Raw genomic sequence first — 18,505 nt, 5'->3', positions numbered from 1 at the left:
CCAGCACTCAACTGGTATTTATTTTATTGACCCCAAAAGGATGAAAGGCAATGTTAACCTTGGTAGAATTTGAACTCAGAATGTAAAGACAAATAAAATGCCACTAAGCATTTTGTCTGCCATGCTAACAACTCTATCAGTTTGCTACCTTTAGGTAATTTAATAACAGTTTGAAGGATAGATGAAAATGTAGAAAGTACACAAAATATATAAAACATGAAGCAACCTACCGTCCAGCATCTTCAGACACAACTGCAGTAAATTTGTCAGAATTATTAACAGCATCACAGATCAGCTGCATATTGATCTCAGAGCTGATAGTGTCTTCAGCACCTTCAACACATTTGTTATTCTCTGGATGGTAGTCATTGATGTCATCAAGAAAATAACCATCATTGTGGGCAATTTGCTCTAAAGTCAATGTGTTGGCAATACCTGACACACCAACATGGATTACCAACTAGAACATACAAAATAGAAAAAACTTATTATTTTGTGAGTCACCATTGTTGTTGCTACTAAAGAAACTAATCAACATTTGCAAAATAAACTCGTGATACTAGTTTCTATTTTTACAAGACAGACATGCTAGTTGGTATATTATATCCTCAAATAATGAAATTCCATTCAAATTATGCAATAAAAGTAAAATCTTTACCAGCGACAGTCCACAGTCAAATCTCCCACTTTACCCATATGACATACTTAAATTATGTGTAAAGCCAGAGGTTGCAGTTTTTATCTGGGAAAAAAATCGCTTTACAGACCTAATATGTTAAAAAAGTAAATTCCACTATAGCATGACTGAATGTATTGTAGATAACCACACACCCACTCAATCTGTTCCTGTAGAGAAATATTCCTTACATGTTCTAATACACTGAGAAATTAGGAGGAGAAAAGGAAATGAACACTAATCAGTACAAAATCTGAAAGAGAAGCCTGAAGAATGGTTTCTTAATTCAAGAAAGATTTATAAAATGCTTCACTTGTAAGATATTTCATATCTAGAAAATGAAGGAGAAGAGAAATAAGGTGATGCCTTAGACAAAGGTAACACATTGCTAGACCAGATGATGGATGTTATATAAAGGGTCATTGCTCAACTTATTAGGAAGAGAGTTAGTTTAGATGAGATGCATTTTGGTACTGTACCAGGTAGAGACACTACTGATACTGTCTTCCTCCTGAGGGAACTGCAGAAGTATTTAGCCACAAAGAAACCTCTTACTTGGTTTTTGTTGACAGGGAGAAAGCCTTTGACAGGGTCCCCCCACTCCCGTATCTGATGGGCAATGTGGAAACTAGAGACAGATGTGTGGTTGGTGAGAGCTGTACAAGCCATATACAAAGCTACTGTCAGTAAGGTGAAAGTTAGCATTGAGTATAGCAAAAAATTTTAGTGTATACGTAGGAATCCACCAAGGATTGGTTCTCAGCTCTCTCTTGTTTATCACAGTCCTCCAGGCCATAACAGAAGAATTTAAGATTGATTGCCCTTGGGAGCTCCTCTATGCTGATGACCTTCTTCTTATAGCTGAATCACTACAAGAACTAGAGAACAAATTTCAGATGAGGAAGCAAGGTCTGGAATCAAGAGATCTTAGAGTTTATTTAGCAAAGACCAAAGTCCAACTAAGTAGGAAAACAGACAAATCACTGATCCCTATAGGGAGATGGTCCTGTTCAATATGTAGAAAAGTTGTTGGTAGAAACTCCATTTATTGTACCCAGTGCAGACTATGGACATATAAGAGGTGCAGTGATATCACAAGAAGATTAAAAGAGAAAGTAGTCTTTGTGGGTGACTGATGTGCAGGTACAATAAACACTAGGAATGTGCAGAAAATAGATTCACTCAAGCGTCCAGGGAGTGGGGATCCTTAGAAGTAATAGATAATTTCCATTACCTAGGTGATCAACTTAGTAGTGGAAGAGGAAGCTTTAGTTTCTAGAATAAGGATAGGCTGGTCAAAATTCAGAAAACAGCTATTTTAGTTGGTAACAAAGGGCCTCTCCCTTAGAGTGAAAAGCAGATACTCTAATGTCTGTATATGTACAGCTATGTTATGTGGCAGTGAATCATAGGCTATGACTACAGAGGACATGCAAAGGCTTGAAAGAAATGAAGCCAGTATGCTCTGCTGGTTGGGTAATTTCAGTGTTCATGTACAACAGAGTGTAAATGATTTAAGACAAAAATTGGGTATATGAGGCATCAAGTGTAGTGTGCAAGAGAGAAGGCTACACTGGTATAGTCATGTTATGCAAAAGGATGAGAACAACTGCATAAAAATGTGCTGATCTCTAATTGTGGAGGGAACCTGTGGAAAGGGCAGACCCAGGAAGACATGGAACGAAGTAGTGAGAAAGGATCTTCAGTCACTAGGCTTCACTGAGATGACAAGCGACTGAGATTTGTGGAAAGTTGCTGTACTTGGGAAGAGACATCAAGCTAAGTAAAATCATATCCATCCGTACATATAGGCATGTCCTTTACAACTATGTCCCATCACTCCCTCTCTCAGTCACGTGATCCTTGTCTTGTGAACTTGTAGGTGCTGGTGCCACATAAAAAGTACTCATGCCAGTGCCACATATAAAGAAAGTACCCATAAAAAAAGTGATTTGCATTAGGAAGGACATCCAGCCATAGAAACCATGCCAAAACACACAATTGGAAGCTTGCACAACTCTCCAACTCTCTGGTTGGCTAGCTTCTGTCAAAATTTCCAACCCATACAAGCATGGAAAACAGATGTTAAATATTAATGATGATGATGATGATGATACAAATTTGTTGACGATACATAGACCTAATTTTGGCTAATTAATTCTTGGTAAAAAGTATACACATTGGCTTTTCTTTAGTGTTATAGTATAGGAAAGAAAAGAGAGTTTAGTACTGTACAAACTACATTGATAAAATTCACACATCCTAAATGAAAAAAAAATGTATTTGAAAGTGACTTTTGAACTTTAAAGTGACCTTTGTTTCCATGTTGTAAAGTGAACCCAGAGGAAATTATACAATCAGTGTTATTGGTTTATGTATCCAACGTTTAAAATTTTCTAACTGGCTTAGGAGTAAACAATAACAATGCTATCAACAGCAAACAACAATGAAACCTATAAAAAAGTACAAAATTAAAAGAAGCTACATGTAAAATTGTAAACTGACTGCCTGAATTAGATACTCTGTTAACAAATATCAAACACTTAAATTTGACACTATAAAAATAGTAACAATAACTGGTATATATGTTCACATTCTGAAGGTATTAAACACCCTGTGGAGTCCTCTAATAATGTAACTTTGGGGTGCTCTTAGTGCACTTGCAAAATGGGCAGTTAAATTTACCTCAAACAACAACCTACAGTAAAGTTCCATTAATCTGGGATCCAATAGTCTAGTAAACCTCATTCTTCAGCATTTTTTGATGCACTTCACTGTTTGTTTTTCATAAGCATTATCACTGGCGACTGACAATCTATTGCCCAGTGCTTAAGTGTTTTCTAATTGTCCACCCATTTTTGAAAGTACATTCCAATGTTTACAAAAGTAACCAATTTGAGGAGGGCGTAGGAAGAAAAGCACGTAACTTTCACATTGTGTCTGGAAACTGATAGAATACAGCATATGAAAAGAAGTGAAAAGTAGAATGCATGAATAAAACAGATACTTCAACAATATATGATACTAAGAAACAGAAAAAACAAGTTAGTGCAATGGCTGATTCAGAGACAAGAAAAAGTGTGGATGTGAAGCCAATGATCATTGAAAATGCTAAACAATTACAAGACCATGGTATTGTGAAGAGTTGTGTATTCACAGCTAACTGGTTTATAACATGGCATTTATAAACTTAATTTATCTAACAAAAAGAAGTTAATAAATATTGAGGCTGCTGAAGAATATGGTTATGTATCTGACAAACTGGTTAGTAAACACTCTTATTTCGATTTTTAAGACTTGACTTTCAATACAGATATGATGCTACCCATATCCAAAGGATGCTAGACTAGCAGAACTGCATGTACATACGAATGGAAAGGATTGGTAGAGTAACTTCAAAATTTACCCTTGCTTCCCTGAATCCAACTGTCTTGAAGGTGAGCAAGCCAAAACTTTGAAGTCGCTGCCGATCTTTTCCTTGTAAAAGTTAAACCAAAAAGTTTTGATTAAGTCTTCAGTTTAATATTAAATTGTTTTTATATATAACATATGCAATTTGATAAAAACAAACGTACGTTTGTGTTTTCAGCTGGATGGTGCCATTTGCTGGCATTGCAAAAGCATATATGGGTTTTTTGACATACTGTACCACCTTTGTAAACAAAAGCTCAAAAGTCTCATTCATATGATATCATTTGTTTGCAGTTCTCTGTGTAACCTTGTTTAGGCTATTTGTTGGCAAACTGGGAGATAATTACCTCACAGAGAAACAGGCGCAAGTTGGCACCAGGAAGGACATTTGCTAACAGAAAAAAAATCTACCCCAATGTACTCATGACCAATCCATAGAAGCAAGGAAAGTTAGATGTAAAAATGATGATTATGATGATGATGATGAAGATGATATATATCATCATCATTTAACATCCAGCTCCCATGCTGGAATAGGATTAGACAGTTTGACAGGAACCAATGTGTCAAAGGACTGCATCATCCTCCAGTGTCTACTCTGGTATTGTTTCTATGACTGGATACCCTTCCTAACATCAACCACTTTACAAAGTGTGCTGGGTTTTTAGTGTAGCACCAGCGTTACTGAAGAACACTTTGTAACCTCCAAGGCTAAGAATCTCAAGTGGCCCCTATAATCAAGGGAGAATAGAAGAGTAAACAATGATTTTAGGCAGAAGGATGAGGTATGGACATAAAAAGAGAAGGTGGTGGAGAGTATGGCAGAGAACAGGGGAGGAGGGAATTAGAGTTAGAGGTGAAAGGGTGGGTTGTGTAAGGTGTGTTGAGTTAGGTGCCATGTATATGTTCTTGGGTGGGGGTGGAATTTACAAACATTTGTTTCATGTACCAAAATACTATGCTGAAAACAAGTAATAAAAATTTCTTTTTACTATTTTACTTGTTTTAGTCATTGGACTGCAGCAATTGTGGGTTCAACTCTGGTGTGACAACTCTGGAATGTAATGATACTCTGAGATTCTACTGCAAATACATTGTATCTTCTCAGCTAGATTCTGATAATAAAGTAGAAGCAGAGTTGTCATCATCATTATCACCATTTAATGTCCAATATCCATGTTGGCATGGGTTGCACTATTTGACAGGAGCTGGCAAGATGGAGAGCTGCACCAAGCTCCATGGTCTGCTTTGGCATGGTTTCTATGGCTGGACACCCTTCCTAATGCTAACCACTTTAGAGAGGGTATTGAGTGCTTTTTTGTGTAGCACTGATACCAGTGGGATTGCCAAGCAACTTGTGAGATGAAAACCTCTCAGCTGGAAAAGGGAGTAAGAACTGCAGGAAGTGGCTTTGTGCCAGGTGAGAGGTTAGTGTGTTATAGAGGGATAGAGAGGGGTGTCTTACTACAGAGGGGTGTCTTACTACAGAGGGGATACTTGGCAATCCCAGTAGGAAAAGAGAAAGGAGAGGAAGGCAAGATAGAGTTAGAGAGAAAGATAGAGAGGAACAGTCAGAGTGAGAGAGAGAGAAAGACAGAGAAAGTCAGAGTGAGAGAGAAAGAGTGATGTTGGAGATGCATCAGGACCTACCAATAAGTAGCGGAGGTGGGATGTACAAGTGATACAGAGTGAATAGAGGGGGATGGTCAATAAGAGTGTGAAGGGAGATGTTTAAAGATGGGGAAGAGGTGAAAGTAGCAAGTGATAGTGAGAGAAATGGGAGTGGGGTATGGTAGATATGTGAGGATGCAGATAGGCATGTGAGGGAAAGAAGAAGGGCCTGCAGTAGGTAGTTATTGTGGGTGGTAGGAAGTGATGGTGGTGGTATTGGGAAGATGGGCTGCAGGGAGAGTTTTGACAGAGAACAGATTATATATGTGTGTGTGTGTAAGAGGCGGGGCATGGCCCATCACAATTTGGCTTAGTTTGATGTGTCTTCTCAAGCACGGCAAATCACCAGAAGTCTTGACCGCTTGTCATCTCTGTGAAGCTCAACATCTGACGATCGTTTCTCACCACTTCATTCCACACCTTCTTAGGACTACCTATTCTACAGGTTCCTTCCAAAATTAGAGATCGACACTTCCATATGCAGCTGTCCTCATCCATATGCATATATTATGGTTTCTAATATTATCTCACTACATCTGATTCCTCTTATGCCCAGTCTTTCTCTCAGCACTTATTCACACTTATGTTGTACATCCGTTGGTGCATGCACACTTCATTTCTTGCAGTCTTCTCAGGTTCTCTGCATTCAAAGTCCATGTCTCACCACCATGCAGCATCACAATTCCAACACAAACGTCATACAATCTGCCCTACACTGTTGTCAATAGTGGTAGTAGCTCCCTGAACTTTCTCCAACCAGTTCCAACACAAACAAGTTTACCATCATCATTTCAAATACAATTCTCACCAATGCTATCTTAGTTCTGTCTCACAATCCTGAACACTTCATGTCTGATTCTCATGTTGCAAAACAAGTACAACATTTTTCCTTTCTGCCTCACCTTTAGTTGCGTAGACTAGTCACTTGGCCACCTTCCAGTAATTTGATAATGTTTATTACTATCACCTTTCTTACTGGTTTACAAAGCCTGTAACTAAGCTTTTATTGTCCTATCAACCATATCAATTCAGTAGCCTCTCAGTCCGGTTTCCCAGTGATAATGTAATTTATCCAAATTGCGTGTTTGCCAGATTGGTAAGTGATAAAGTAGTTGGCTGGTTTCTTAAAGCGTGCATCTTGCCATTTGTCAGATCAGTTGTATCACAGAATTCCAGGAGACTTACACCCTCCTTTCTTTGAGATTATATCCCTAGCCTCATTATATGTCAAAGAAACTATCAACATGTTGGTTAACATGTCTGTCAAAGTTGCCAACTATGATAAAGAAGTTGCTCATTTCTCAAATGAAATGAAACTGACATAAAGTAATTAAACAAAAAAAATGCTTAAAAATTGAGGATATTATCTGGAACCAATAATCTGTTAATCTAACACTAATATTGTATCACTGCTACTATAAGCTGATCCAGACCCATGTCCCATCACTTGAAACATATCATTAACACTTTCCACTTGAAATCTTTCATCTTCATCTAATTCCAAGTCATTCTTTATATATATATTTCATCAAATTCTTATGGATTTTCATGAGAATCTTCTAAAATTTGCATTACTTCACAAGTTGTAAATAATCTATGCCTTTGTCTTTCCTCTCTGGAAATGTTTGGATGTAATGAACTTCACGATTGAAAAAAATTGGAACAAATATAGAAAACAACACCTAACATAAAGCTGTCTGTATACAGACATTTGTCAAGAGCTTAAAACTACACTGACATATCTTTATTCTGATTGAGTGATCTATTTCTAATGTAACTGGCTCTTAACAGTGGGTTTACCAGTTCTCATTATGTTGGGAATTCAGCTTTGCATCAAATCTGAAATTACTGATAAACCAAAAATATGGCTCCAGTGGGTTAATTTCATATATATTCTTCCTGCTATTAATATTTTTATGGTTAGTGTATTTTCCTACTACAGGTTTTTCCGTCCTTGCATTATATCTATTTTTTTCAAGCTACTCTGCATGAGATTTAGTTAAATTCGATATCTACATAAAGAAGCACAGTTGTTTTCACAAACTGATGCCCCTTTTACCACTGCTATGAAGTGTAGTAATTGTTATTGATATTATTACCATCACAGTCATCATCATCCTCATCATTATCATCATCTTCATCATGGATAGTAACATGCAATCTCTTTGTGCACTGCTTTCACTTGTTGACTCCTCAGCAAGGCTTAACCTCCTAAGTCCGACCCAGCTACCTGAATCCAAGCTTACCATAGTGTAAGCACATTAATGTGAATGGAAGACAATTGCAATCATCTTTTCTACAAGTCAACTAAACTTTTAAGACAAAAGTTACTTTAATTCTCTCATTTAACCTAAATTTTATTTTCATTTTATATGAAAGATCTTTTGATAAGAAATATCTTTTGTTGCTTCTTCTATATATAAAGAAAGGTTAATAAAATTTCAGAGAAAATTTTCTGTATATTTTTAAGCAATTGTTCATAATTTGATCACCAAGTTAAGGAGAAATTATTTTGTTTTTGAACAAATATGCCATATATAAACAGTTTAATGTAAATAATATTTTCTTTCTTCTCACTCACCACAGGATTGAATTCAGACCATAACAAGGGAATATCAGTTTTAACACTTTTATAAGCTACAGGTACTTCTTTAACAATAAGGCAGACATCATCACCAAGGCCTAGTTTGGCTACATGTTGTACTACAACCCAACTGGCATTGACTTTGTGTACTCCAAAAGGCCCGAAGCCTGTTAAGAAAAGAAGAAAAAAGATAAAAAATAAAATTTATTACAACGAAACAGATATTAAGTTCATTTTCTTCTATACATTTTCATATTTCAGTTTTTTTGTTTTTTTCCAGTTTAACCATCATTAAGCAGTAAAAGTCCATCTATCTACCAGCGATGAGGACAACAATCTGTTGTTTCACAGAATTAGTCTAGTGTCTGGTTTAATTATGCTTTTTATCACACCACAACAGATGTTCTAGAATAGTGTCTGCCAAACTGTGTGCCACAACACACCACTGTGCCACAAAAAAACATTTTTGGGATTCTTGGGAAACAATGATCCAAGAACATTCGCAAAGTTTGAGCATAAATATAAATTAATTATATAAATCGTAAAATACAGTAAATATTAATTAATTACGTTACATGACAAACAGCAGTTTTGCTACAACATATATTTCTGCATTTAAACTGGGATTGTTTGTAAGTAAACTAAGGGCTAATGCAGTTTCGCACCTCTCCTTGAAAAACGCATGATTCACTTTTCCCCTATTCTTTTGTAGTGAGTATTCTTCTTTAGCTTTGTTCACTATAATTGACAAAGGGATCAGTGTGATTACAAATAAGATGGAAGAGAGGCTGTTCCCTTGAATGATTCCTCTTCAGATCTGTATATATGTTAATCTTTCTCCCTCATATTAACTTTATTCTCAAATGACACATTTCTCTTTTTTTAACAGATGCTTAATCTTTCTCGAGATCTTGAAGAGTTCTAGGCATCACTTCATCCATAAATGTGGGGCTAGGCCCTACACTTTTCTGTAAGTAATCCACAGAATGCAAATGTAAATCAAGCTGCTTCTGCAATTTCTCAAACTGTCTTCTCAATCATTAATTGGTTTGTTTTTTTCCTTTTGTACTCATCCATAGGAGGTCACAGGTATTGTGACATCACATAAGATATCAAAGGTGTTTATTTTATCTCCATCTTGTTTTGAGTGGAAGCTATTCCTCCTTCTTAGTTATTTGTGAATGTGGTGGTTATCATAAATCTGATATGAGAAGATACTGATTTCTGCTAAGTTGTCAAAAGGATAATGTTTTTGTGTATGTATGAATGCAAATGGAGTTAAGAGTCATTTGAATCAATCCTAATATAGTACTTGTTCTCAGGACAGTGAGTCATGAAACTGACTCACGTAAATGATAAAAATAGCAGCTGGTCTGCCATTTTCATTATTTGTATTAAATCACCTGCCATAAACAGAGACAGTAAAAAAAAAGATTAAATAAAGTGAAATAATGTCATCAAAGATACAGGAACATGAAAAGAGATTTACTAATTTCTGCATCAATGAAAGGTGTGGACGTACAAAGAAAGGCTAAACAATGAACTGGATGCAATAGGCTTTGTCTTACAATAAAGCATGTCCCCATTTATCACAAAAACCTGCATGCAACAATTCTTCACTTACCACACAACATAATACATAAGAAAAAGCTTTATGCTCTTTATTGTGTACTGCGGCGTACTAGCATGGTCCCAGGTAAAATAAAAATATATAACCAGGGTGCTGGTTGTATGGATCATACTCAAATGTTTGATCAATATAATTCAACAATAAAAGCTACAACTGATACTTGTGCTATTGAAAAGATTTATGCTTGATATTTCCTTGTTTTGTTGACTGAGACGGGCAAAGTTGTTAGGCCCTTCTAGGAGAGAGGTTTGAATAGCTGTGTTAGGTTAATATGGTTAATGTTCATTTAGAGTTGTTGAAGGTTGGAGAGAACACAAATAATGGAAAAAAGAGAAATATTATGACAAGGAATAGATCAGGTGAGTGCCATAGAACATAAATAATCTAGCAAACCAAGTCTAGGATCAGCTCTTAATTTCTGGTCATACTTATCGTTTCTCTTTCTTCACTAATGTTATTCAGAAAGGCATGCATTTCATTCTGTCATTTTCTCATCTTTTGTAATTGAAGACTTTGTACTTTATGTTTGCTGTGCAAGCTGTGTTAAGATTTTCTATCTGAATGTTAATGAGACAAACAAGCAAAAGAACTCAGACTAATGATGAATTTATAACATTTGTCTAGAAGGTGGGACACAGAGACGGTGGGAAGAGTAACAGAGATGTAGTGAATGTAATAAGTTAAGAGTGGGACACAATTAGCAAATTAAGAGAGTAACAATTGTTGGAGTACTTGTAAATAAGACTAAAAGACGTAACTTTTCCAAACGGTTAGAGTAAGAATTTGTAAGTGGAGGTTAACCTTAACCGCTGAGCCAAACTGCTTCATTTATAAGAAAGGAAGATTTAAAACTCTCTATATAGATTATTCAGCTTCTATTTATACTCAAAAGGTTTCATTATTTCAACTTTAACTGAATTAAATCTTAATGAATCTACTTTCTGCAGAAATGGATACAAGCATAATCTCAGAACTTAGACACCTTAATAACACAGCTCCTATTTTAGTGATTTTCAAGTTGGCATCACATCACACTTTGGTTTACTCTGGTGATAGCTTTATAAGGTGCAGCAGATATTAGCTTCAAATATTCAATGTTAGTGAAGGTTGCAACATTGGAATATTTGCACTGAGTGTTCAAGCTAGGAATGACAGCTCAAAATTGCATAAAATTATAAATGGTTGATGACTCAAAAATTTCAATTAAAATTGGAAATATTAAGCTAAACTGAGTTAACATATATTCCGGACAAGTGTTATAAATTCTTTATTAGTCTGAGTTGTTTTGCTTGTTTGTCTCATTAACATTCAGATATAAAATCTTAACACAGCTTGCACAGCAAACACAAGGTACAAAGTTTTCAATTACAAAGGATGAGAAAATGAATAACATTAGTGAAGAAAGAGAAACAATAAGTATGACCAGAAATTAAGATCTTGTTTGCCAGATTATTTAAGTTCTATGACACTCACCTGACCTTGTGTAAACAGAAAAGCTCAAAATTATGGATGAGAGAAAAGGGATTGGTGTGAAACAAGTAAAGTGAAATGGTTCAACAAGAATCTAAATTAGATCCCTGACTCAGCTCCCAGTAATTTACTTCTAATGTAAAACATTTTCCAGACTCAAATCTCAAATTCTATATACATTGATCATTTATTAATTATGTCTGAAATTATATTGGTTATGTGACTCAATATATTTTGAAAATGATCAAATAAAGTCAATGGTAAACTGATCTAAACTACGATTGCATTTTAGTGCATTAGGTTACAAACAGGTGACTGTTGATGATGTTTCATGTATTGCTGTGTAAACACTTAAAACTCTTTCATTTATGAATAAAATCTCCTCTTACCTGTTACAAGGACAGTTCTCTTGGTTGTTGGCATTCCTATTTTAGACAATCTGTAAAACAAAACAAAATTTAAAAAATTAATTGCCAAAGCTTTGAATATGCTTTATTTGAACAATTTTATTTATTTACAGAGATTTTTGACTTAACTGAATGACTCATTTGTAAATGAGCAGAGCAACCAATTTCACTCCCCATTTCTGTTTCAGAAAGAGCAATGGTCATCTATGATGCTCAGTAAAAGTCAGTGGACATTATTTGTCCATTGCCTAGCAACTCAAAAACAAGATGGATATTTGACATACCAAAACTTTTAGAGAAAAAGTTATCATGTAATTGGGAAAGTGTGAGCAAGCATTTCTTTATCAACATTTTATTGACTTCATGTAAATTAATATGATAAATGATTATCTAAACTATGTGACTGAATAAAAGTGGGTGGAGAAGGTAACAAAGAGCAAAACTATTAGTGAATGTGTAAGAGAAGTGACTTTGCATAATCATGTAATATGATATAGAGATAATATATGCTAGATAATAAATAGACATAAATTGTACGTAAAGGGTACATAAAATGGGAGAGAAGTTCTTCAAATCAAATGCAGACACTGCCTTCTAGACACTTCTAACCTCCAACTAATGTTGTTAAAATGATGATAATATCAAACAAAAAGATTAACGAAAGAGAGAGCAAAGGGGAAAGAAGGAGAGTGAAAGAGGGTAAGTGAGAAAAGAGAGAAGAGAGAGACAAAATTAAGTTGAAAGTTGGTTATGAAAGAAAATTACTAAATATGTCAGGAACTCTTCATTTTAGTTTCAGAAACTCTGAGGTTTTACCTAAGAAACGAGTTAACAGGCATTTACCTTATCATAATTTCTCATGTTCGGCCTCACCGAGGAGATGACAAGGGACCAAGACTTCTAGTGATTTGCTGTACTTGACAAGACACATCAACCTCAATAAAATCATGGCCATCCATACATACAGGCATGTCTTTTATGGCCATGCCCCCACTCCCTTTCCCAGCCAGGAGGTCTTTGTTTTACAGGAGTCAGTGCCACATAAAATGCACTCATACCAGTGCCACACAAAAAGGACCCAGCACAGTTTGTAAAGAGTGGTTGGCATTAGGAAGGGCATCCAGCTGTAGAAACCATACCAAAACAGACAATTGGAGCTTGGACAACTCTCTGGTTGGCCAGCTCCTGTCAAACCATCCAACTCATGCCATCATGGGAAATGGATGTTAAATGATAATGTTTTGATGACGATGATAACAAGTATTTTAGCAGGAAAAAATTGTAGTTCTAGTGATAGGAGAGAAACCATTTTTTTCAGATTGGCAATAAATCAACTTTGTTGAATTCAAAATAAAAATAAAAATAATTTTAAAATTATAAAAAAGATATATCAAAGTACCTTTAATCTGAGACTACATGTTGAAACTAAAACAATTAATTCATGGTAAAGTCACAACAGGCACTTAAAAATTCACATACACAGTTATATTCACTTTTGTTCAAGGCTTACTCTATATTATTTTTAGATATTCAAGTCTTTTGTCAATCATCATCATCTATACCATTGTAACTTGTGAAATTGTACATTAGTTATTGGGTCATAAATGTAAACTTAATTAGTATTATGATCAAAGTGGTAAACACACATAAAATTATTGACAGTGTGTGTGTGTTTTAGATAACTATTATATCTCTGCCATTATGACCTGATACATCAAGTACAAACGAACTTAAGAGGAGAGACTGGGGAGAATATGTCCTATGATATATCCAAGAGTGGACATTTTCATTATAGCTGTATTTTGTAGCTCCTTTATCAAATGTAGTTGGTGATGGAGATGAGGATAGGGAAGAGGTAGGATATTTGGTCAATTTTTTTATATATATAAAAGTATATTTTGTAAATATACAAGGGAAAAGGTATGTCACCTTTACTTTATGTGTGAATGTGCAAGGAGAGACTAAACAATAAAACACTATCTCATCATCATCATTGTTTAACATCTGCTTTCCATGCTGGCAGGGTGGGACGGTTTCACAGGAACCAGCCAGGCAGAAGCTTGCACCAGTCTTCTGTGACTGTTTTTGCAGGATTTTTACAGTTGCATGCCCTTCCTAACACCAATCACCTAGCAGAGTGAACTTAGTGCTTTTTACATGGCACAATCACAGGCGAGGTCGGTTTTGGCAAGGTTTTTACAGCTGGGTGCCTTTCCAAATGCCAACCACTTTACAGTGTGGACTGGATGCTTTTTAAGTGGCACCTGCACTGACAGGGTCACCAAGTAACTTGCAAGACAAAAATCTTTAGAGAGGGGAAGGGCATTGGAGGAGGTGATCTTGTGTCAGATGATGAAAGTGAGACAGAGACAGGTGTCTTGCTGTAGAGGAGGTACAAGGTTACCTGGCCAGTGAGAGAGAGAGAGAGAGAGAGGGAAAGAGAGAGAGGGAGAAAGAGAGAGCAATCAGGAATGAAGACAGGAACAGGTGTGCTGCCACCAAGGAGATACATGGTTTCCCAACCTGAGGGAAATGCAAGAGAAGGAGAGAGAGCAAGATAGAGTTGGTGGTAAAGTGCTGGACATACTAACAAGGGACAGGGATCAGAATATAAATGAGATGGTCAAGTAAAGGCAGAGAGAGAGAGATATAGATGGTGGTAAGTGCCAGGGCATACCCTTGAGGTTCAAAGGTCATAAAATAAGTGGCAGGATATTGCCAAAGAAGCATGATTAGGGAGTGCAGAGGGGAAGTGAGTGGTGAAAACCTGGGTATATATAGAGTAGGAGGGCTACTGGATAGCAATGATACAGAGAAACAGGGCCATTAGGATAGAACTGAAGAATGAGAGTAGGCATAGTACACGAAGGAGGAAATGTGAGGAAGAGAAGAGACGTAGATTGGTTTGTTGGGGGTAGGGTGTGTGAAAAGTTTTCCTGTTATGTGTGGGTGGAACATACAGGTCGAGGGGGCTAGTGGATAGCAATGATACAGTGAGACAGGGTCAAGAGGACAGGATTGGTGGGTGGAAGTTAAGCATAGTGCATGAAGTAGAAATGTGATGAAGAGAAGAGATGTAGTTTGATTTGTTGTAGTATGGTGTGTGAGAAGTTTTCTAAATTTGGGTGGGACACAACACTTATAGAACTCAGTTTCAATGACGTGGGCAGGTCTTCTCAAGAACCTCATATTGCCAGACCATGTCAGTCAATCTCTCATGCACTGTATACATTTATAGATATGCAAATAAATAAAATAGATATATCATGATTGTTTTTGTTTGCTTTTTCCATGCTTGCATGGGTTGGATGAGACCCTTTTTGGTAAATGACAATTCTGATACTAATCCTTACTTTTTGTCAAAGAAGTTACTCTATTTCACTGGTCTTCACACATTAAACTGCAGCCATGTATTTTGTTTATGAGTTCACTACACAAGTGGTGTGAATGCAAAAGTAATTAGACACACACATATGCATGCACACACACACACAAATGCATACATATACAATGGTCTTTCAATCTTAGACTGAGCAAAAGCAAAGATTATGTGCATAATGTTGATGATGTTTAAAACATTTCAAGGTGCTCACAGTCATCTAACAGTCACAATGTGGTCAGTGGAATGTCAACCCATGCATTTTATAGAAAGTTAGAGGTTAGTATTAGCAATGGTGTCCTGGGTGTACTCTAGGCATCCGTGAAGATCAATAGAGCAGTCCTTCTAAACAACTGGTGGTGATGGCAGGTTCATCCTAGGTTTAGGATAAACTCACCAGGTACAGTAGCATTATCAGCTGTTCCAAAATGTAAGGAGAGTGACAAAAGTTCTTCATGCTCTCATTCATCTGAAACATTGATGATCTGAGCAATTTTAGCCAAGGTTGTCACAAAGATCATCCTGATATCTTATTTTACTAAGAAAAGACAAGCAGTTTCTTCTGATTATATCAACTCCAATCAAATATGGGGTTGATATAACCACCTAACCTTGTTACGCCAAATGTGTGTCCTGTACCTATATTAAAAACAGTTACTATTTACTGGTGATGTGCCATGTTTCACTTTTGCCATTGTTTACATATTACTACATTACATTTAATGTTAAAACATTTCTCTTTGGCATATTTATAAATAAGAGACTCTGGAATTCTTTAGATATCTACTTTATTACCACAGAATAGACATAAAATTTTGTTTTTTTAAATATTTACACAATTTAAAAAATATTTACTTATTTACAAATTTGAAAAGATGGTGTCTTTTTTCATCTGGGGTAGCAGTAATTGATAATATCAAGAGTTGTAGCACCAGTTACATCCAAACATTTCACAAAAGAAAAACTTATTGAAAATTATAAAAATAAAACACTATAAAAAAAAGGATGAAACTATTATGTCATTTAAACAAACATGCAAACAATGGCACTTTGAAAAATCCAGAAGCATTTGGCAATCATCATCATCATCATCATCATCGTTTAACGTCCGCTTTCCATGCTAGCATGGGTTGGACGATTTGACTGAGGACTGGTGAAACCGGATGGCAACACCAGGCTCCAGTCTGATTTGGCAGAGTTTCTACAGCTGGATGCCCTTCCTAACGCCAACCACTCAGAGAGTGTAGTGGGTGCTTTTATGTGTCACCCGCACGAAAACGGCCACGCTCGAAATGGTGTCTTTTATGTGCCACCCGCACAAGCCAGTCCAGGGGCACTGGCAACGATCTCGCTCGAAAATCCTACAGGAGCCAGTCAGGCGGTACTGGCAACGGCCACGCTCAAAATGGTGCATCTCATGTGCCACCCGCACAAGAACCAGTCCAGGGACACTGGCAACGATCTTACTTGGCTTGCCGGGTCTTCTCACGCACAGCACATTTCCAAAGGTCTCGGTCAGTAGTCATCGCCTCGCAAAGAAATTTCTATAGACAATAACAAGAACAGGTTCACTAAAGTCTTGAGCTAAAAAAGAGGTATTACACATGAATCAGCTCGCTGGAGACAGTAAGAGAGATATGTCACAAAAATTTTGCCACCTTATTTGAAAAACAAAAAAGACAAAGAGAAAAGTAACATACATCTTCTCAAAAAAATCTACCCTCAATGGATCAATTGAAGAAAACCCTGGATTATGTAGCTCGTCTTTGAAACTGAGAATGAGGTGAGACAACAGACCAAGTTAGTGCATTTGTTCTCAAGTTTAGGAAATTATAACACAAGTGTCATGGTTAAAGACATTGGGTTGGACATTTGACTTTTGTCTCTTTATGACCCTTATGGTATAATACAGGCAGGTTGTCAGCAGCAAAGTGATCAGAAATGACATGTTGAGTGAGGTCTGCATAGATATACAGGTCCTAATGAGTACCAAATATCAAAGATCCATCCTGAAGCTATACCTCATCATGAGTGCAGAAACAAAAGTGGTGCAATCGATGTTGCAGGGCAGAAATGCCAGTTGTTATATGTGTTGAAGAGGCACTTGAAGATTCCCAAGGAAGTGGAAAGGCACAAGAGGAGAGAAAGTGGCATGCAGCAACGGAGCTAGCATGCAACAACAGCAGCAGGGCCCAAAAGTTACTGTTTCCACAATAAAACTGGTCAAAGCTGTAAGGTTGGCTGGGGAGAATTAATCTGTTAACTTTATCCATGGTGCCAGAGAGATATTTTTCAAAAATTTTGCCAACTTGACTAGAATTTATTGAAAATAAATTATAGCTGGGGGAAAAGTAACATATATCTACCTCTCAAAAAGCAGATGGGTTTTGAGTGTACCCTCAAAGAAACAACCAAAGGACACCCCTTTAATTGTTACTTTGAGAGACAGTAAAGAAAAAAAAAAAACTTAACAAAAGGAAACCAACAAGCCAAAACAAAAGGTGTACCATTTCAGTTGTAATCCTTGGTGCTACATGTGACTATTCTTTGTTGTAATCTAGTTTATTTCACCATTTTGAGCATTGCCCACAGAAAAGTTTCAGTTCCCATATTATGTGTATTGTTGATGGCTCTGTTTCAATTCTTTAATTAAAATTATTGTATCTAACCTTTCTGCTGTATACCTATGCTTAGTGCTAGTTGTGTCTATGGTTTTTAAAGAATTTGTGAGTGGAGTACTTATTTCAGTTAAATATTTCTGTATTTCTTTATATATTTAGTGCAGCCTTTTGTATTTTGTGTGTGCTGAAATTAGAAATTACATATATTTCCATGTATAACACAACCTTTAGATAAGACGAGGTCAAAATTTGTAAAAAAGCTCATGAATTTATTTCATAGCTGTAGTATAAGACGACTGCTAGGGCTACTAGACGAAAGAAACAGGCTTGGAAGGACTGGAAGAACAGTGGTAGCAGGGAATTGTATCAGACTGCCAGAAGGGAAGCCAGGCGACAGGTTTATTTAGCCAGAGGGGAAGCAGATAAGAAAAAAATTGCCTATATTCTGCGCCGTGAGGACCAAAGACTTGAAGTATTTCGTGTTGCAAGACAGTGTGTGAGAGAGAATCGTGATGTAGGAAAGAAATGTGTTCGCATGGATGATGGCTCACTTGCACTAAATGAGGCTGCAAAGAAAGAGGCTTGGAGACGTCACTACGAAAGATTGCTCAATAAAGAGAATGAATGGGAGAAAGAGAGTCTGCCGAATGTCGACA

General features: G+C 36.5%; 1 protein-coding gene across 5 annotated transcripts in view; it reads right to left on the bottom strand.

Moving 5' to 3' along the window:
* The window catches only part of LOC106872103 (pyroglutamyl-peptidase 1), a 35,529-nt gene that overhangs the window by 4,560 nt on the left and 12,464 nt on the right, over positions 1-18,505 (bottom strand). For 4 of the 5 annotated variants that reach the window (XM_052973203.1, XM_014918962.2, XM_014918963.2 and 1 more), the window contains exons 2-4: positions 11,832-11,881; positions 8,340-8,509; positions 231-460 (exon numbers count right to left, since the gene is read on the bottom strand). In XM_052973203.1, the coding sequence (XP_052829163.1) occupies positions 231-460; positions 8,340-8,509; positions 11,832-11,865 (434 nt within the window). In that variant the 5' untranslated portion in view covers positions 11,866-11,881. Of the gene's footprint in view, positions 1-230; positions 461-8,339; positions 8,510-11,831; positions 11,882-11,978; positions 12,078-18,505 lie in introns of those variants that run through there. The other variant, XM_052973202.1, reaches the window with a different exon arrangement.

The sequence above is a fragment of the Octopus bimaculoides genome, chromosome 15 (genome assembly GCF_001194135.2).
Source record: "Octopus bimaculoides isolate UCB-OBI-ISO-001 chromosome 15, ASM119413v2, whole genome shotgun sequence".
In the NCBI taxonomy this organism is placed as follows: Eukaryota; Metazoa; Mollusca; class Cephalopoda; order Octopoda; family Octopodidae; genus Octopus; species Octopus bimaculoides.
The sequence above is the reverse complement of the archived record's forward strand: the minus strand, read 5'-3'. Positions and strand labels throughout refer to the sequence as shown.